Below are 22,898 nucleotides of genomic sequence, written 5' to 3' on the forward strand. Positions count from 1 at the left end.
TCAATGAGATGATTAATGGTTGCCTGAGGTATCCTTTGCCAAGCTGTGTCCACTGTGGTGTGCATATCATTTACAGTATGTGGTAGTACTCCCTGGCATACCCAATGGCAGATGAAGACCCACAGGTGTTTGATGGGAGAGAGCCAGTGAAGCTGCTGGCCAGGGAAGGGTGTGAATTCCATTCAGGCTGGAGAGAATTTGCCATGCAACATGCAGTCAGGCATTGTCTTGCTGGAACAGTGTGTTAGGTATGGCCTGCACTAGTGGCCGAACCACAGGCCCCACAATTTGTGTGACATACTGATCTGCTGTCAGAGTATTGGAAATGTACACCAGGGCTGTCTGTTGATTGAACATGATTCCTCCTTAAATCATGATGCCTGAATGCTCAGTGGGCTAGCATGTATTGTTATCCAGGATACTGTCACACCTGTCCACAGCTGTCATTTCTCCACAGACAGAAGGGGGATTCATCTATAAACAATACTCGATGCCATTTAGTGGCCCAGTTGTGATGATCCCACACCAGATGTGCAGCCCTGTGTCATGGTTAATGGTACCTCTGTTACTTGTTGCAGTGCATGCAGCCTGACTTCATGCAATCTTGTTGCGAATGGTTTGAGTAGACATAGATGCACCCGTTGACAGTGACAGGTGGTTTCAGATGTCATGTGCCATGTCAAATAGACTCTGATGGGCCATTTGATGAATCTGCCAGTCTGTACATTCTCTCTGTTGTGTGCCAGTGTGATCCACTCTCTCTTTGGTGTGTTTTCAGATGTTCCTGCATCACATATTGCTGGATGGTACTCATATTGTGCCCAACATGCTTGGAAACTGTACACCTCAACAAACCAGGGTTATACAGCTTCAGGATACAGTCTTGTTTTTCAGGCTGTTAAATGTGGTATTTAGTTGGCTGTTGTCTCTGAGGAATTTTCTATGCTTGTTTGAAAGTTCAGCTACCATAACCCATCACTGATAGCATTTACAGCCCAAGCTGGCTACCCTCTGGCCTTTATAGCCTGGTACCACATGACCCAATTCATATGCAAACTTAATCATTTGTATATCTCCTGTCACCTACTGGTCCTGCAATTTGCATGTGGCTACATGCATTCTTTCATAGTATTGCAATTTCACTTTTGAGGCATGTAATAAGTGATAATATTGAGAGGAAACCTGTTCAACTTCATATGTCAAACATACAAATGACCATCTAATAACTTTTTCTAGATGGTCATTTGTATGTTTGACATATGAAGTTGAACAGGTTTCCTCTCAATATTATCACTTATTACATGCCTCACTTATATCATGTTGATTAATTTCTGCTTTTATTTATTTATTTATTAAACAATAATAATACAGGAAAGCATTTGACAGCATCCCATACTCATGATCACTGCTTGCACTACATCTATACAATATAAATTTAACACATTAAATTTATAGAAAAACAGTGAAGCACTGGAGAATAATACTAAACCTTCAGACTTCATAACACATACATGAAACAAATCAAATACATATAAGATGAGGAATTCTCTGGAGAGACTTAAGTCCACCTTTGTTTTGTTTGACTTTAAACTTCTATTCGATAGGTTTTAAACAACATACAGATACAACAGAACAACACAATATATAATATCTTACCTTGTATGTGGATGACATAAAATTCTATCCATCCACACACAGCTAAATCACCTATCAGAAGTTTCACACACTCCACTGACATTCAAGTGGTGTTTGGCCTAGAAAAATGCTTATCACTCTGGATAGGAAAAAGATAAGGAAAGATAATTTTGTACTTTGAAATGGAGACTTCATTGAATCCATGGATGAGGATATTCTACAAATATTTAGGATTCCAACAGGCCACCTCATAGAATACTACTGAAATCTGCTGACACTGGGTGGGTTCACTTGGGTATTTGTAGTTACCATATTGTACAGTATAATAGTTATCAATTTGGTAGACAACTTAGCTACATTGGCTCAACCAATAGGTTGTTGAGCACATAAGATCAGAGAACATTACTATATTGTTGATGTCATATTTATTACTGACAGAACACACATAAATAAGACAAATATTAACAAAAGAATACAATGGCAGATTAAATTCAATACTAACAGCACAGCTGAATGTAAAAATATAATTTAAAGCAATTAACATGTTGTTCCAGTATTGACATATTCATTTGGAGTTATAAATTTGACACAGAGAACTATAACAAACCCAAAGGAAAACATGAACAATTTTAACAAAACATAGCAAACATCATTCTTAGTCATCCATTGAAAGACTTGTCCTTATAAAGAGAGAGGACAATGATTAAGGCCATCAAGAAGTGGAACTGGGAATTTTTCCTCAGCTCCTGTGAAAAACTTAGGTGCCCATAATGATTCCTACCCCTATGAAATTAACATTATTGTTACTAACAGAGAATAAAATCTTTAAAATTACTTTTTATTACTAAAGAAAGTCATTTATTCATAGTCATTTGCATATGTCATTTATTCAAAAAACAAAGGCTAAATGTGGGTCAACCTCCTGGCCCCATACAAGAGCTTAGATATTTAAAACCTTCAATAGAAACAAATAGACAATACGAGACTTTTTATAGCAAGGAACATCCCAATTACACAAGGTTGTAACTGTTAGACAAAAATAGTGCACAATTAAACACATACAGCACTGACCTAAAACACAGTACCAAAAAAAAATCCATCCAAAAATCTGAAAAATCCAAATAGTCTTGAGCTTGGAAGGAGCTTCATAGCAGGCACCCCAACTATCTCGGCCAGGATCATGTTGATAGACCTATTGGCTGACTCATTGATGCCCCTTTGGAAATATGAAATGTTCATGATTCCTATACAAGTCCAAGTTATAAATACAAGAAACTACAGAAAGCACTTTTTAAGACATAATATTTACAGATGACATTTGTGGGAAATGCCACATTATGTACAAAACTATAGAACACATCACATTTGGTTGCAAGCTTTTAACACAAACTGACTACTTATATTAACATAACCAAATAGCAAATATAATACATCAAAAGCTTGCACACAAATGCAAACTACTTATACCCAGGAGCCATTCTACAAATACACACCTTGGGCAGTCATAGAAAAGAACATGCACAATAGTCATAGACAGTAAAAATGCATTATAACAGACTAGACATCACAATCACTGACAGACAAAACGTTGCATACATCATAGACATAACTTAGAAAACACTCACAACATACAAAATACAATCCTGCCTCTGTGCACAGATGATGCAGCATAGTATTTCTGATTTGCAAACAGTAGCATAGTGGTTGGGTGAATGTGTTTTCTACAAGTTCAAGGAACCTCAGTGCTGAATAGTACATGTGCCTTCAATATTTACACTATTTATTGTATTCTCAGCAGTTTATAATTGCAACTTAACAATGGATAAATATCTCAAAAGAGCTACATACCTCTCAACATCAAGTTCAAGTGCTAGTGGCAAAACAAAAGCAAGAAGAATAGATTGTATAATGAGAGTTATTTGAAATTTAGTTTTACTATTGTAAATAGTAAGTTGCAGTATATAATTTATAGAGTATGAAGCCAACTAAACGTCTCTATCATCTCTGCTAGAAAGATAAACTGGTTGAATTCTTTCGATGAAAGCTGAATGGTCTTTATCACCAGCAAAGTTCTTGTTTACAGTTCAAGTGTTAATTGGAAAGCATGGTTAGTAAGCTTTCAAGTATCATTTTGTGTGGTGAAAGCAGGTAAACCTTACACAATTGCAGATTTAATTTTATGAGCAAATTTAGACGAGAGATAATGTTCTGTGGAAGCTACTTGAAATTTCAAAATTAATTCAACAATATGTATTGTTATTTGTAGTGATGGTGCTAAAGCAATGAGTGGAAACAGAAATGGAATTATTGTAAAATTAAAACCAATAATTCTGAATGCTAATTGAATGCACTGTTTTCTTTGTCATAAAGTTCTAGCTGCCAAAGCATTACCTCCTGATTTAAATGATGAAGCACTTATTATTATGATCAAAATTGTAAATTCTAGTAATGGTAAAGTTTTACAAACTTGATTATTCAGAAAAACTTATGAAGATATAGGCTCACTTCATCAAAATTTACTTTATCACACTGAGACCCAGTGGATATCAAGAGGAAAGATATTAGAGATGTTGCAGCCAAAGTTTTCATCTCTAAAACGTGAACGTCGAACATTGAGTGCTGCTATCCTGTAAGCCTAGAAGTTTGACAATGGCGTTTGGAACGTCATTGGAATCATGCTCGATGTTCCAAACGCCATTGTCAAACTTCTAGGCACTCAATGTTCGACGTTCTCATTTTAGAGATGAAAACTTCAACTGCAACCTCTCTATCAGCTCAGGTTATTAAACTTTCAGCTGATGTATTTGCAAGATGAAAAATCTGAATATGTTGATTTTGTTAGTGATCCTGCTTTCTCTTGAAAGTAGCATATCTTGACTATTTGAACAATTTGAATAAAAGTCTGTAAGGATGAGAAGAAAACATCATAACCACTCAAGATAAAATCATAGCTTTCACAAAGAAAATAACCCTTTGGTCCACATCTTTGGAAAATATCTTAAAATCATTTCCTTCTATTCAAAATATTGTTGAGATGGGTGTGATGTGTATACTAAATCCTACGTATGTGCAATGATTGCAGGGCTTCAAAATTTAAAGCAAGAATTGGTAAGTTATTTTCCTGAATAATGTACAACAATAACAAAAATTAAATATTTTTTAGATGCAGCTATAGAAGTAGCTGATCCAAATGCAAATTTAAAAGAAAAGCTTTTAGAACTATCTGCTGATGGAATGCTTAAATCGAAATTTCAGACAGGTTAGATGTATATTTGGTAAAGAGAAAAGTAGAATATTCAGAACTTGCCTGAGAACTTTTTACAAACTTCTGTTAGTAGTCTGCAATTTCCTATCTGAACTATTTTTTCATCTGTGACAGCTAATAAAATGAGGAACTGAAACAGACTGAAGTTAGTCTCATTCTAATAATTTTGCATTAAAAATAAACCATGATTTCAGAAATTAGTTAAGGAAAGACAAGTTCACACATCTCATTAAGAATTTTGGTGTAAGAGCTTTGGTACAGATTAAGAACTAATATAGAACTAAGGTGTTTTATAATAGTTTGTAGAATTAATTGTATTTTGCTTTCAAGACTCTATTTATTTAATTAAAGAATTAAAGGATACTTTGAAACAGCATCCTTTGATCTCTGATGTGACTTTTCCAATGTCTTTGCAACCCCCTGGGGTTCTGACCAACACTTTCAGGTTGTTAAACTAAGTCTGCATGCAGCAATCCTTGCAACAGTCTCACTGATTTGAGGTTAAATCTGCAGCCCTCCTTTCAGTCGCTTTTCTCACTGCAACAGTATGGCTGTTTCAGTGAGAAAAGCAACTGAATTCATAGTGAAAAAGTGAGTAGTTGAATTCTTATTTTATGTGACAGTAAAATTGTAAGGTTTTGATCATCATGAATCAATATTTTGTTTGTACTGATTTTTTAAAATATTCATTAGTAAAATAAAAGATTTGACAAAACTTGTTGGGCTGCAATTTGAAAAACTTCTACACTTATAAATTCTCAATGTCATCCATTTGTCTGTCTTTCCTTAATCTTGAGAATGGACTTAGCTAGATGAAAAGTGAGACCAGATATGGAAACCTTGGGGGCAGGAGGCCCCAATTAACTAACTGTATACGAACATCCGATGCAAACTGGAAGTCAATTATTTTAATTCAAAACTTCCCCTGAAAGCAGTTAATAGATTGGCACGACTCTATTGTTAAAGGAAAAGTATGATGTACAGGGGCAAGACACTACTAATTTGAGATGGATACATATTTTAAATTAAATAAATTATGAATATGATTAAAAGTTTGCAGCCCAGCATTGTGATGATGTCACAATAAATAATTGCTTGTATATTTAAAATGTTTTATTATCTACTTTATGTTGCAAAAAGAAACAGCATGTATTACAAAGCCTTACATTGCAAAAATGAACTACTTTTAAAATGTTTCAAATTAAATAATTCACAAAACATTCTAACAGCTGCATCGAGATGCACCATTTTGGAACTGCAGCGCTGCTCCATGTGTGTTGTTAAAATATCTTTAGTAGCGATTGCAGCAAAAGCAGCAGCAATGCTCTGCAGTGCTGAATTTAACAACAAGCCATTTGAAAACAACTGATAAATACTTAAAATACTTGATATTATTTAAGATTCTTATTATTTTCACCAAGAATTTTGCATGTTCACATACATGCCATTTAGTATAGATAGAATTATAGGGTAGTGTTTAGTGTAAATATATTAATATAATTACTCAAAAAATTAGATGCAATTAAGAATAATTTTATTTATCTGTAACAATATATGAAGGTATAAATTTAACAAAAACACAGATAGCTTGCATATTCGGACAGAAAAGAGAATTTCAAGGCAAAAATTTAATTCAGAACATCATTAGAAAAAATGCCATTTGGAATGTCAAGAAAACTTACTAAAATAATCTCAATATAGTGGTGGATTACTCAATAGTCGAACTAGGCACACACTTAGTTAAAAGATAATGTGTCTAATAATTTCATAAACATTTAAAAAGTGTATATTTTGTACCAGGCAAGAACAGTGACATAACTCATAAATTAACAATTTTATTGTCAATTTAATATATATATAAAACACTTGCATAAAGGGCCTTATAACAAAATTGCACTTAGGATCTCAAGGAACATAATCTGCTACCACCACAATAAATATTTTTATAGGAATGAAATGAGTTGCTTCCCACATTTTGCATTTTTAAAGTTTCTATATGTTCTCTTACTAAGATAATTATAAAGCTTCACTGTAATTATTGAGAAGTATATAAATAAAACTTTGGGGAAAAATTGAAAACTAGTACAAATCATTTGCTTTTATTATATTACAATGATAGAATATACATTAAAGCAATGTTTGAAAATCTATGGGGGAAAAATTTTAAATTCTTTATTACTATTTTAGTTACTATATATTATTTTTTAGGGAAATGAATCACAATTTTCAAAAGGTAGATTGTGATTCATTTGCCAGTTACTACTATAATGCATATCTTATCAATACAAACACATTAAAATATTTACACTAATTAAATTATTATATCGAAATATTATATTCCTAAAACTGAAATTTGAATATACAGGTAACCCCCATATAACACTTTTATAGCACGGATTCACTCTAACACGGTTTGAGAATTGGGTAAAACCCTCGTACAACATGAAATGTAATAAAAACTATTAAAAGCGAATAATTTGAAAATGGGGAAATCCCCGTTCAATAAACGTGATAAAGCTTTCGTGGGTAGTTATGCATTACCCGCTCATTTGACATTTTTGACATTTTTCGTACTATCAGATTTTCATGCATAATTTTCGTGAACTGTAAGTACTTAAGTACAGTATGTAAATTTTCTTTTCCCGCCTTCTGTCGATACAAGTGGTCCTTATCGAAACTTCTCTCATGTTGCCAGATCTTGACGCTTCTGCTTTTAGTGTTGCCAGATGTTTTTCCCTTATTTCATACTTGCTTTATTCTGTCACCGGTTTTTAAGCATTGAACCGTTGGGACCGTTACATAGATTAAAAATTTTCGGTTAATAGTGCTTAGTGATGACGAAAACATTGTTTAATTTATATTAATATGTATCACTTAAGAAAATTTTAATAAAGATATTTATCTGAATTATGAAAATATAATAGCATGTTTTTTTAATTTTTGGAACCTAATGTACTAGTTCTTTGTTTTGTATAACATGGATTCGCATAACATGGCAATTTTTTTGGAACGTAACTCCCGTGTTATACGGGGGTTACCTGTAGTTTAAATTTTAACTATAAATGGGTTTACAGCATATTTTTAGCAATTGAAACATTTTTTTTATATTAAAAGATTGATTATTTTTTTATAAACTGATTAAAAAGTAGGTTAAACTTCAGTAAATATGCTAGATTATTAAATTATTTAAGATTTATTATTATTCAGGTGATCATTTCTGATATTAAAAAAAAAAATGTTATAAATATTCAAGGTAAAAACCATAGCCCGGATTCACAAACATCTCGCATAGTAAGTTAGGAAGAAATTCATCCTAAACTAGGATATTGTAAAAAATCTCGTAACTATTACGATATCTAACAAGGAGAGGGCCAGACGCTCGGATCTCCGATTCGAGGATAATAAAACAATTTTGCCACACACACAAAAAAAAAAAAAAAACAGGCTAAACTTACCTATAGTGACCAAAATGGCGGCTCGTCTCTGATTCCAGCAAACATAGGAAACAGTGGGGGGACACGTTCTAACCTAACCTATTCTAATAATTTGGTTGGTAATAATTATGGTAATTTATTAGAATAGAGTATGTTAGAACGTGTGTCCCCTGTTTCCTTCTGTTTGCTTAAATCAGAGACGAGCCGTCATTTTGGTCACCGTAGGTAAATTTAACCAAAAATCACATAAAATTGGATGGTTCGAACCTCGTGGTGTAGCTCCAGCGTCTTAGCCACTACAAGAAGTGTGTCCTATTATTTAGACAAGGAGCTGTTTGTGTTTAGGGCTACGTGCTTAGCAAGTTTCGTTCGAATCGGAGACCCGATTCTTTCATCTGAGCTTCCATGATTTTGAAGCAGCCACAGAACTATCAACACGTGTCAAAATGGTGGCTGGGCAGCTCACGCGATTTCTCGTTTTCAACCTCGGGCAGCCCAGCAGCACGTTAGTGACATTATAAGCACGTCATCACTCCCAGGGATCTGATTGGTCTACGTCTACATTTTACTCTACGTCCGTTTTAGAAAAAATTTTCCGCTGAGGACCCCTCTAGTTGATATTCCAGAAATTTTATGCGTGAGAGACGTAAAATTTTTCTGGATTTGGCTTTCAGTTTACATTTTCAGTGGTGTTTTTCTGTAAGTGTGACTCCAGCCTAATTCCTATCTATTTTAATTCTAAAGAAATAAAACTCAGACCACTGATTAAGTACCACGTGCAACGAGAAAATTCTAACAGAACAAGCGTTCACTAGTGATATCACAAGACTTCGAATTTCTCTGTTTTCTCGTAACTTGCGACATTGGAGAGATGCTTTAACGTATCTTACGAGACGTTCCTGAATCCAGGCTCATAATTTCTGTGATATATTTGATTGTTTTCATTAATTAAATTGAATAGAATTTTCAAAACTTATTAAACTATCTACATTATCCAGTTTCATGTTAATTTCGCAAAATATTTTGTGAATGTTTGATAATTTATATTTATTTAATAATACAGTACAATGAAGAATAAATACAGCTATCCCTTGTACAACACGGTTCGAAAATTTGGGAAATTTTCCGTATAAAATTTAACGGAGTTTGCACTTAAAAGTAGTGATTCTATATTTTTATCTCCGTTTTTAAATCTCCCTTTATTCCGTCATTAATCAAGTAATTATTCATGTTGTCTCAAATTTGCCCACAGAATTTAGAGTATTGAAATTTTTAATTTGTTTTGGGCCATTTGTCAGGTTTATTTTAATGAAAACTGATGGTGCAATTTTTTTTCCTTCTAGTTTTCCTATCAATCAGGCTTTCATACTAGCGTTTAAGACCGTCATGTGTTTTGTTTTTATAAATTAATTAATCTTCGTATTTAGTAAAATTTATTTAAATATTTTTAGGTAAGAGTAATAAACGTTTTTTTAATAGTAGGTAAGTAATCATTCGTAAAAATGACGAACGAAATACAGTGATATTTCGGTACTCGAACAATTTTGTATTCGAACACAAATTCTGGGGGAAAATCGTTCGGTACTCGATTGAACAATCGCAACCCGGTAGAACAAATTTTTCGGTTAATAACGTTTTAATTTTTATGATAAAAAATAAAGAAAAATGAAGTTGCTGTTGATATTTCTGATCAAGATCAACAAAAAAGTTCAGATGAAGAGGATACTTTGTAAAAAGAAAACGCCCTCGTTTAATTAAAATTAATCGTAACGCCGTAATACAGTACTTTTAATTGTGGTTGTTAGTTAATTATTGATTGCTATTTATTTAATAAACATTTCTCTTAGTAACGAAAAAGAATAGTATACTTTTGTTAACTTTTGCAACCTAACCCTATGTTTTGCACTAGTAGTTTGTTTCGTATAGCACGGATTCGCATAATACGCCACTGTTTCGGATCGTAAACTACCGTATTATACGAGGGTTATCTGTATATATTATGTAAAATTCACTGATTGAATATGTAAAAATTATTTATTTTTATTCAAACTTCATATATTATCTGAATATAATCTCACTGTGCTTAAAGTTGGAATACAACAAGTAAATTTTAATTATAATAATAATAATTTTTTTTTTAAATATTTAATGAAATACCAAAGTTTTCACTGAAATGAGACTAGATAAATGATCAATTTAGCATGTTAGTGCAATTTTGTTTTTTAATAATTTATTATAAGACATACTGAATTATTCTGTTAATGTATATATTATTTTGTTTAGATATTTGTGGATATCTGACATATATTATTGGAGTGTAATTTTAAAGTATTTATATTCTGATTTTTTAAATAATAATAAAGAAACGTATTTTAAAAATATAAAAAATAAATGATACCGACTATGTTTTTTTTAATATAAACTATTTCATGTTTTACCAGTATAAATAGTTAGATATTTCGAATATTAATTATTGAATAATGACTTCTTCATTATAAATCCCAATAGAAAAATTTAGAGCGTTGATATTGTTAAATAAAGTTAGACTAAATTTAGATTAAATTCTTTATATTTATTAATTGTTTTCTTCTTTATAAAAATGACGTGAATAATATATTTAAATTTAGCAAATAGTTCTTTGAGTGAAGATAAACTAGTTGCAATATTTCAGTTAATATCAATAATAATTTTTCACTGATGTTTCGATACAGAAAAATTTTACTGTAGGGCCTATTACATAGTTGTTATTTACTTTAAAATATACGATTATTTTTTAATAATAAAATATGTTTCAGTTGGTTCTAAAAACAGACTCAGCTTAGCATTATATATGGTTTTTATCGTTTCTTAGAGTTGTGTGTGTTGTTAACCCAACGAGTTTTTCCACCCTTGTTAATAAATAATGGTGTTATGAACAGCATGATATCCTGAGAGGAGCATTATCTGTAGAGGAGGGAGAGGAAACTAATGTAAATTTTCTATAGGACATTTTAATTCTTTTCAAGATTTTTTTTATAGAAAGCTGATAGAAGACTGCAAAATTTAATAGCAATTTTTTTAATAGATTGGGAAATAAACTGCAAACAGAAGAGTGAATCCAGTACCTAGTACGCAGAGATTTATAGAATTGTAGTAACCCGTTTATTCATCTAAAGTCATGTTTTATTAAGCGGACGAGAGTAGTAACTGCGTATCTATAAAACGAAATATACCGGTATATCATTCCAGAGAACTTGTAATTGGGACATTGTCATGCACTAAATATAAATCCCTATAAATGCTGTACTTACGTCTTGACATATGTTAGACTAAACTGTTTCGCCGTTACAGTTACGATTGTACCTTAAAGGAATATATATATATACAAGTTCTCACGAAGAAAAACTGTGCTCCATATTTTTATCATTTTTACTAAAAGATATAATTGCGATATCTTTTTAAAAATTGAATTGATTTCTACATTACATTTCGAAATAAAAGATTTGAGCAACTAAACATAATAAAGTAGTTTATTTTTCATATAAATGTAGACTTGTATAAAATTAACTAAATTATACTATAAAGTAATAGTAAACTATTGAGTCTTGATTTGTTACCCAGAGTGTTTGAAGAGCAGAGTCTGTGGCGCTTTTTACTTGTCGAATGTAAATGTTAAATTGAATGTGACGTCATGTGCCAAGACATCGATTGTTCGAATGACAAATCGGTGTATTTGCATACAAGCTAAGGTAGTGTTGACAGTGATAAATATAGGGAAGTTGTTTCCCTCGAGCGTCTGTAAAAATTAAGTTGAGAATTGATTTTTGTTTGCCTTTAGCTCGTTTTTAGGATTTTCGATAAGCTGCTATTTTTCTTCCTTTGTACTGCAATGAATTAAAATGTGAAAAGTATATTTCGATAATAGAATTTAGTATTTCTGTAGTCTTTAGCGATCTACATAGCAAGGTATTAGCGTAGCATGAGAGGAAATTAGTTAACGACATCCGCAGATCTTCCGAGAGAAAAAAACTCATAACTTTAATGTTTGTCATGCTGTTATAGACCTATATAAAAGTTCACAACTAAAATTATTCCCCAGTTTTCATTTTTTTTAAAAAACGTTTGTCTTTATCAATGTTTACGTTTTTAGTTTCCGACATGTTTGAGTAATATTGAATTCAGAGAGACTCGATATGTGGAAAACAAGAAATATAGAAATTGAGCTGCTAGACTAAGGCATCTTGCACTGCCAATTATTTATATATTTACGTTCATTTTTTAAAATAGTTGTTATTCACGATTAAAGGGAAAATGTAGTAATGTTTTCATAATGTATACTTCCGGCTTTTCTGATGCAAATTCTTTAATCTCTTTCATCGAGGTTAACTGATTTACTGAAGTGTGACTCCATTGAAATTTTAGACAGGCCGGAAAGCATTTTTCACCCACAGATGGTGGTCATTCCTAGCGTGATTTCTAAAATATTTTTGTCTTCCGTTATAAATTTAAAATGTATTTTAAGTTTTCGTTAATGTTTAATTCTTTTCTGGATTATTTCTTAATATATTAGCATTCAGTTAGATTTATGGAAACAGATTAAACACGTTTTAGTTATTTAAACTTTCTCTAATTTGTTTAATTAAAACAAATTAGATGTTCGGTTAGATTCTGCCTTATCACTGCGGTGATAACTTTTAAAGCTTGAGGCCATGCACTTTATTATTAAGGTGCTTGGAGGCAAGTTCATTAAAATGGTTATACTCTTAGACGTCAGACTTGTACAAAAAATAATGGAATTCCAACTCTATTATTGAGTCGTTTTTCTATCCGAACAACGTCAGTTTTCTTGATTTTTTCCCCAAGTAAATTCCTTTGGATAACTCTTTGATCTACAATATGGTTTATTTGTAAAGTTTGTGAAATAAAAATGTCGTTTGTTTCATAACATTTAAATTGACTTAATTAAACGTTTAAATGTATAATTATAAAATGTGAGAATAAAAATAATTTGATTTAATGAATGAAAAACCGTATAAATTTTATTCATATAGTTTTTCATTCATAATTATATATAATTATCTTTCAAAGATTACGTGACTTTTAATCAATAAAACGAGTTTATCGTTTTCACAATTTTGTAAAATTAAAAATGTTTTTTGTTTAATTGTAATAGAATAACGTTAATGCATAATTTGATGAGAGTAATTTATTTTTTTTAAATAGTATTAATTTATTGTTGATATTAAATGTGTTGTTAGTATCGAGTGTATTTTACGATTTTTGGATGGTGTAAATGTAACGCGTTTAATCTTATCGCGAGGTCATTGTTATGAACAAGATGTTGAAATTATTATTTTTAGTATTAAATAAACACACAAATTCAAAAATGTTCACCGACTTTTAAGTTGAAGTCATAAAAACGGTAGAAATGTCTTTAAATTCCTAGTATTTAATCCTGAAATTTCGATTTATTAATGATTTATTTTCTGTCAATATTGTATTTTTCTTGTTTATGTAGATTAGTTTATACGAAAATATTCATATAATAATTTTGAAATTTTTCAGTTTTGGAAAATTTTCAAAACAATTTTGAATGAAAGAATTAATAATGATAATTTTTTTTCTGAGAAATTCGTTCTTCTATAAAATAATGGCTTCTCATTTGTGTTTAAAGAAGATTTCATTAATAATTTAATTTAAATGCTGTAAATTAAAAAGACGCTTTAATATATTGAAATAATCAAATAAATTTAGATAAGTTTTCGATATAATTATCGCGCTACGTTCTACTTTTTAAATTCTTTAATTGTTTTGTAAGCGAGTCCAGTTGCGTGTAAACTTCGTAGCGAGACGATTGGTCGCAGGAAAGCACGTGATACGCTAAATGTCCTTGAACTTTCGAACAGTATCTTACAGATGAGAGAATCCACCAAGTAGACTGGTATCGACCTTGAATGAAAACAATCCTTGATTTATTTATTTTATTTATTATTATTTTAATATATTATTAAATACCCAAAATAGTTCCTGTGTGAAAACGTGAATTCTCTTTATCAAATGCTTTTGTTAATACGTTAGATAGGAGATTTGTTAAAATGCATACATTAAATCCAGAAAATGTAATACAGAATAATCGTCATTGTTCTATATCATATACTTTTAAGCTTTATTATTTGTCAGATTTAACAAGTATATCATTCCCTGTATTTTACATTTCGCAATTGGGACAAGAAACTGGTCATTGTTATAAACAAATGACAATGCACAGGTATCGAGGTTCTGATTCCAACAATTGATATGTTTTAATTCGTTTGACTGCTGCAATATCTATTTTTCAAGAAGTGTTTCAATGACAATAATATAATAAATATATCGGATTTACTCTTATTTCTGATTTAGATTTACTGTATTTGTATAGTGTCGATTGTATTCGAGTGGAATATTTTATATAATGATAACGATAGAGCGTAAGATACGATATGCCATTGACCCGAAGTCGTGATCCTTTGTTTGAAATGATGCATGACTGCGACATAAATGCATCCCACAAAACGAAGGATGTGTCCGGCTAACAAACACAATTTCATCAAAATGATGGCCTTGCTTAATGATTCATTAATTACCACTACGATGCTGTTTGGGTGTTCTTATTGAAAAGTTAATCTCCGTTCTAGAACTCTGAATTATCAGAGTATGTACTGTGTATTTAACTTAGTATAAAAGTTTTACTGCTGTTAAAATTTTGAATGCAGTTTAACAATTCAAGTAGAGTTTATTTGCATTGTTCGATATTCTCTTTTGTATATTTAGAATAGCGAATGGCTCCATTCACTCCTGAAAATATCGAAATTCGCGAATGAAATGTAAAGCAATGAACAAATTTTTAAAGGAAATTTATCTGTTTATAGAATTTTGATAGAGAATTAATTCACTATTAAATTTTTACTTAACTGTAGCGTGTTAGTAAATGTGTAAACATTTAAATTTGTTTTTGTGAAGTTTTAGCAACTTAGAAATTATTTAATATGTTTTAAAGACTTTTTAGTAATAAACTATTCATTACAGGGCCCGAAATTAGCAAAAAGACCAGCAGAAATATTAGGTTCACCAGTGACGGCAGATGGTCTTTCCGATGATTTACGACATTCAAGTAAATTAGCCAGAAACAGCTATCCTGATCAAAATACCATTAAATCTGGAAATTGCGACAAAGAATCACAACAACCGTCTCTCCAGCAGCAGCAACAGTCTCAATCCCAGCAATCGCAACAACAACAGCAACCATTGCCCAGTTTTTCCGTTCAGATTGTTCAACAATTTACCAGTTCTAATGTGTCGCATGCACAACATTCTCAGACCATTCAGACTAATGTTACGGTGAAAGCATTGAATGGAAGTGTGAAAACTTCGGGTTCGCCTCTGGCTACTGCAACAAGTAGTGTATCTACTGGTAGTCCGGCAGTTTCTGGTAATAGTTCTATTTCTGTTGGCACAAATGTCGAATGTAAACAGGAAAAAGATATTACAGGTCAGTGCTGTAATCATACCATAAACGATGATATGCCAAATCTCGATCCCACAAACGATGGTCCATCGCGTGTGGAGAGGTTTTCCGATACATTTTCCAATCTTAATTTTCCGGACGATTCCGGTGACGATGTTTTTCATCCTGATATTTTAAAGGATCTGATCGAAGATGTGTTCACCAATCCTTCAGATCTTCTTATGTTCGAAGATAGCGTCAGTAGTGTTAAAGACAACGAGGGAGATAAGGATACACTCACATCTACAATGATGGACATGGGGAAATTAGTGGGTAGTCCGTCCACTTCACAGCATTTCACTGCAGCTCAGATTCCTACCGGTCAATCACCTCATTCATCATCATCTATTTTCGATCTGGGAGCAACAGTTGCCAATAATCTAAATTCACAAAGTGTATCTACGACGGTGTTTCCGAATTCTAATAATCTTTCCGGCTTGGGATTAGATTTTAAACTGACAGAACCTAGCCCGGCAGCATTGACACTCAAACAGATGGCCGAACAACATCAAAATATGCAACAAAAGCAGCAACAGCAACCTCAGTCCCAACAACAGCAACAACAACAGTCTCAACCACAGCAAACCCAACAACAGCAATCTCAACATCATCAACCACAGTCATCGCAACAACAAAACATATCTCTAGGAATGGGATCACCACATTCTCGTTCTCCATTCGGTTCAGACAGTTTTTCTGATGCTTTGACTTCCATTAGATCAAATTTTCTCAACAATACATCGAATAATTTAAATCAGGTTCAAAAGGCGGGAATGTTCCCAACTATGAGCTATAATCGCCAGCAGGGATTTCAAAATTCTATGGTCAGACCTAACAATGGTATGATTTTCAAGCAAGAAAATTTTTCGTCCAATACTTCCGTTGACGAAGTTCATAAGCGACAAACTCTTCAACAACAAATCAACGAACAAAAATTACGTCCAAATTATTGCGGTAGCGCAAATTTAGAACAAAAACCACAGTTAGGTTTGGGAGGAGCTGTGACGTATGGCACAACACGTCCGCTCTCTCATTTCACGGAACCGACAGGACAAAACCAGAGACAAAGTCCGGGATTTTTGAGAGCACAGGGACCAAGAATTACCCCTCCGCCAACTCTCCAGTACAGTTCATCTGGTGTGCCTAGACCTTCGTCAGCATCCATTCATCTGAGTCAAACTCAACAAATTCAGATCAATCAAAATACTCAACATCTACAGGTAAATATGTATTTAATATTATTACACAAATTATACTCGCATATTTGTGATTTATTTACTTTTATAAATTGCTTTATTTCTTGTAAAATTTTTAAATCAAATGATCTCCGAGCGCATATGTCGAGGAGAAAAACGTGCTCTTTTGATGGCCACGTGCATCTCGAACTTTGTCCTCGCTCTATATATCTGTCAGGGACTAGAGTGCGGTTTCAGATAACACACCGGCCGCCTGCCAATCGGACGATTTAAAAATTTCTTCTGTCACATTCGATCCTTTCATATGCCATTAACAATAAATTACATTCTCCTCCTCTCAGATGCAATTCCCTTTAGAGCGATGTTGATAAAACTTCTTTAAAAATAATTAGACATCCGTGTTATAAATTGAAAAAATAATAAAATGAAGCTCTCCGATCGGAAAATATAAAAATTTCATTTTCTCGACACTGCATTTACACAACGAATTTATATTTAATACAGTATATAGAAAGACGAGATCGAATTACAGTCAGTCGGGATCTGGCAACTTTTGGTTAAGATTGTAATAATAGACGCTAGATAGATTGATATTGGAGCTCCCTTGAGTACGCTCATGCGTATGGATGAAATTTGGCAGCATCTGAATTTCATTTGTGTGTAAATGAAATTTGAGGATAATTAGAATTAGTGAGTGTAAACTCACAAACAAAAGTTCTCATAAAACAACACTTAAAGTAAATATAAGAGTCTTTCTAACCGCTGAACGTGTCAACGTTACAAATTTAATTGTAGAAATATATATATATGAAAAGTTCGATTGCAGAAGTTGAGGATTTTTAAGAGAATATTTGCAGCGGAATGAGTGCAGGTACAGCTTCTTGCTTATTGGACCGACGTGTCCTACATTTCCTGCTTTCAGCTGTTGTCGATGGTAGGACATCGCCGTCTGAGGTACATTCTGGGTACGAAATCTTTTTCTGGCGCAGTGGGTAGATTTTTGTCGCAGATAATCTTTAAAAATCGTTGTTGTTGTTGTTGTTATTTGCATTAACTTTTATCTCGACTTTTAGGATTGATTTTAAATTATATTTACAAAAATTATAATTAGAAATTTTTTAATTATTGATTACTTTAAACTTTTATTCGATTTTACGAATTAATTTAACAATAAAATCTTGCTCTATTTTGCAGGTATCCCAAGAACAACAATTGAGACTCGATGGCAGTAAACAGGGAACTACCACGACTAATCAACAACAGAGCGGATTATTTGTTAATTATCCCCCAAATTCAAATTCGGTGGCCAACTTCCACATGTCTCAGATTCAGAAAGTTAATTTCGGCGCCGCTCAGTATAGTGCAGAAAATAATCATCAGACATCACCCGTTAGGTTCGTGCCTCAACAAAGGCCACCTCCTCCGGATTATGCGCGCCACGCCGGCACCGGTTTAGCTATTTCTGTCCAACAACAACAACAACATCTCGTGAGAGATAATATACGAGGACTGACCGTCGCTTCGCAAAACCAACGAATTATGCAGACCGCCGAGTTGAGTCGGAGAGGGTTGAATCGATCTTATCAGGACGGTATACAGAGTCAGATCTCTCTTCAGCAAAACGCAGCTCCACCTCATTACAGTCAGCAGGATGCGGGCCCGAACGCGGTCACTAATAAGCCCATTTACACGAATGCGCTGTCTAAACATCAGAGACCTCCTAACGTCAACGTGGGTCCCGAAGGATTGAATATATCTCAACGCCCTCCGAGCCTGGGCACGGAATGGAGGCAGAATTTCACGCCACAGCACCCGGGAGTGGGCAGAGCCCAAACGCTGCGACTCCCCTACGGCCGTCCTCCCGCCCCGCAACAGACGAACTATAATAATTCGAATATGGCAACGAGTTTAGAGAATTACGTGGCCAATCAGTCGTCCATTCGGATGACCGGAGGTGCCATTCGGTCTCAGCGACCTTCGCCAGTTACTCATCACCAGACTCAAGTAGTGCCACCTTCGACTCATCTAGCAGTATCCAACAGCGGGAGAGGATACGCTAACCAGATGTCGTCGCCATCCATCATGACCAGCACCAATCAGTTGTACGATACCGTCCAAGTTCCGACCACTACGGCAGCCTCTACGTCAGAAAATGCGCAGTTTAGCCTGGATTTCCTGGATCACCTGGACTGCACGGCTTCCGATCTACTCTCTCTGGAACAGGTGATTCAGGATACCGGCTCCCCGTTTCCCCTTTTAGAAGATATGGGACTGTTGGGTAAATAATACTCGAGTACAACGAAAGACCGCATTTGTGAAATGCGGTTTTGTTTGTGGTTATTTCGCCGCGGTAAATTTTTATATATTAACTGTTAAGTTATAAGTTGTCAACGTTCCATAACATTGCATCGGTTAGAATCTCGATTCATTCTGTCCATCAGCGCGACATTGTGCCAATCGCCATTCTCTCAGCTGGCCGAGTGGGCAGAGCTTCGTTCATTCCAAATCAAATCATTCCATGCCATCTGTACATAGATGAGGACAAGGCCTTTTTTAAAGTTAGTCTGCCCTGTTTGGACTCGTCTTTCGAAGATGGTGGTGCTATATTCCCACGTGCCTAGACGGGGATGTTTCTCAAATGGCGTGGCATATGATTTGTTCGGTTTTTCGTGCAATTTCTATTGTATTGTCCCTGAACTTTTTAGCCATTTAAAGAAATAAAGTTTGTAACAAGAAATTTCCATTTCGACTCCTCTCATTGCAAAATCCATTATAATAGGGCTATGACCCTTCCTCTTAGATCGGTAATGCCCTCTAACGGGGATTTTGGTATGTCGGAGAGGGCGTTCACCTGGCATTCTCCAGACGGGACTAGTTTTGGAAGAGGGTCACGGGGTCGCTGCACATCCAGCTGCGGCGGTGGAAAGTGTTGGCCAAAAATAAATTACCAGGCATTTGTTACATTTCCACGGCTTTAATAAGCAGAAATGCCACGTCAACTGGCCAATCCCTAATTACACTTTGATAAATCAATTATCGTATTTTATTCCCTACGTAACGTATCAATCGCGTGCAGGCGAAAGCTGCTGGCTTTTTAACGAAACGAATTAGCGGAAAGCTATAAATTTTTTAAAAAACTCTTAAGATATTGCGTACAAGAGATTATTTGCAAAGGCTATTAAAGTTTTTACAAAAATGTTATCAAACGATGAGTTTTAAGCACAGACGCCCAACTGAAAGCATTCTTTGTCAACGCCTATCGCCATCTAGCGACAAAAATACGAAATAAAGGATTTCGAAGAGAATCGGAACATAAGAATTAAATTGCCGTATATATTAGTACTTTAAGTGGGATGTCGAGGAGGACTTTTTCTACGTCGACGGCTCATTTCACGCTTATTTTCAGTCGAAGATGATTAGAAAACTCGATCGTTTCAGAGATATCTCTACCTTCTTTTTTGTGGCGTTACATGCGAATTGTAAAATAGGTTAATTAGTTAAATGAATGCAGTTTATTTAAATTAATTACTGGAAAGAATTCGCAATACTGGTCAATTCGGAACGAAAAAAATTGACCTCAATAGCATTTGAACGATTATTCGTACGAATACTGTCAAGACCTTACTAAGTGATGCGGAACTTCTGTTACACTTTAAAATCAGTTAAGCACGTGGTGTACGAAATAATCCGATTTTAGTAAATACGCGAATACGATTCTTGAAAATAGCTGTTACGAATCATCATTAATAAAACAAAGTTTCATTATTTTCACGTTGCTACGTTGAAATGAAAACATGTATTTATATGTGTAAATGTGTACAGTATTCAAATGCAAATTATTATCTTATTTGATTTTCTATAAAACAATCATTTAAACTGATCAGAATTATATATTTGTATAACAATTGTTATCAATCATCTAAATTTTTTAATTAATTAGATGCAGGAAAGTCGCGTTTTGTTGGCTACACAATCAAATGTTCATTTAGTGCTTGGCACTTAATGTTGCTGGGAATATTTTCGTCGATCTTTAACGTGAATAGCATTGAGAAATAATTTATATTCATCGAAAGATATTGTCATTTGTATGATAACGGTCCCCTCGAAATAATACAGATACAGCTTTCGTACGTGCAAAGACTACAAAATTTCATTGTATATATTCCAATCACACAAATAATACGGTCGTACGGAATTGTTTATAGTTATAATCTTAGATGTAATGAATATATACTCGTTAAATTAAATCTACTTTTCTTGTAGAGAAGAAATGAAAGTAAACAAACTCCACCAACCAACAAAATACAAATTTAATGGAAATTTGAAACTTTTCTCTTTACGTAATGTTAAATGACACTTCGGAATAATAAAATTGAATTGTAAAATGGTTTTTGCTTACCCCGGAATTCTGTCAAATTCTGAATACTGGTATAATAAAGATGTTCTTCCAAATTCTTTGTAACTGATACACAAAATGACACATTCTATAAGCATTTGTATCAGGAATATTTATATCTATAGCAGTATAAACAGGAATACAAGTAGAATTTGTTGTGTTAGAAATTATACAAAAATAGCTTTAATTACATAAAAATAGTTTATTATATCTATTAAAGTAAAATTTATTAGTATAGATTCTGTACTTAACTGCATTCGCAAGAATATTCGTAGTGTGTGTATTTTTTCAATATTATAACCATTCATGTATTCAAATATTAATTGGATAAATATTCCTTAATTTTAAGAATGGTCTAGAAAAATATTTCAATGAAAATTTATTAAATTTGTGTGTTTTTATAATGTCCCGAAGTGTTTTCGGCATTAAAGATGAGTTTTTATTTGCTAGAAATGCTATATAATTTAAATATTGATTCACTTAAAAAGCTAACCTGATGATCTGGATGTAGTTGTAGAAAGAACGAGACGTTTATAGAGCAATCGCATTCTAGTTTTCCAGCACAACAGCAATGTTCCCTCTGATTTTTTTTTGTAGCTGAGCGGAACATGTACTTCTCTGAGCAAAAAATTTTTCTGAGCATGTATATAAAATCTTATTTTTTCCTATAAAAATTGAATTTTAATCTCTATAATTAATTATCTTATTTTAAAACATACTTCCATACAAAATATTATCTTTTGTCAATGATTTAATCGAAATATACGTAGCAATAATCATGTTGCAGAAAGAGTGAGAAATAAGTAAACAACAATTCAAATCGGTGTGCACGTTCGCCTGCACGGCACATAAATTCTCGTACGCGGCCGCGCAGCTTAGAGGGAACATTGCACAAGTGATCCAAAGATGCTTTGGGTCGCTGTTATGCAGGGGAAACAAACTCTGCTAAATCTTAAGAGAAACTTCTTAGCATTTGCGAATGAATTATTTTTGGCTTATAACCGTCGATCTCTGTTTCCATCAATAAAAATGAAATTTCTAATATCAGATGATGAAATGCATCCAAAACTGAAACTGTTTCTCCACCATATTTTTAATTTTAGGTCTTAAATACTCTTTTTCAATACCCAATTTTATCGCTCGAGCCAAATGTATAAAATTTGCTTTCGTCACTAAACAAGTCACTTAAAAAGAATAAATTTCGCAAATTAATATAAAACAATAGTACATCTTTCCAGTAAACAAAATGAAAGTGCCATTTTTTCGCAGCCATTTTTCTAGCATTTCTCTTATAAATTTTCTAATTCTTATAAAGATTTGAAATTAATTTGAACAATATGTATTTACGTAATAGGTAAATTAGTATCAATTGTAACATCTGAGGATTTCGTTTTTCTCACTGTTTTGGTGGTAGGCTTTAAATTATGCAAGGTTTCGAAATTTTTATACG

The 22,898-nt window shown here is 33.2% G+C and overlaps 1 protein-coding gene across 1 annotated transcript in view; it reads left to right on the top strand.

Annotated features, from left to right (window-relative positions):
- The window catches only part of LOC136971088 (neurogenic protein mastermind-like), a 37,427-nt gene extending 17,638 nt beyond the window's left edge, over positions 1–19,789 (top strand). Inside the window, exons 2-3 of the mRNA XM_067265562.1 lie at positions 15,379–17,076; positions 18,247–19,789. Of these exons, the coding sequence (XP_067121663.1) occupies positions 15,379–17,076; positions 18,247–19,338 (2,790 nt within the window). The 3' untranslated portion in view covers positions 19,339–19,789. The remainder of the gene's footprint in view (positions 1–15,378; positions 17,077–18,246) is intronic.
- The last annotated feature ends 3,109 nt before the right edge of the window (positions 19,790–22,898 follow it).

This window comes from Centruroides vittatus, unplaced genomic scaffold (genome assembly GCF_030686945.1).
Source record: "Centruroides vittatus isolate TY-2023 unplaced genomic scaffold, ASM3068694v2 contig_2311, whole genome shotgun sequence".
Lineage (NCBI taxonomy): Eukaryota > Metazoa > Arthropoda > Arachnida > Scorpiones > Buthidae > Centruroides > Centruroides vittatus.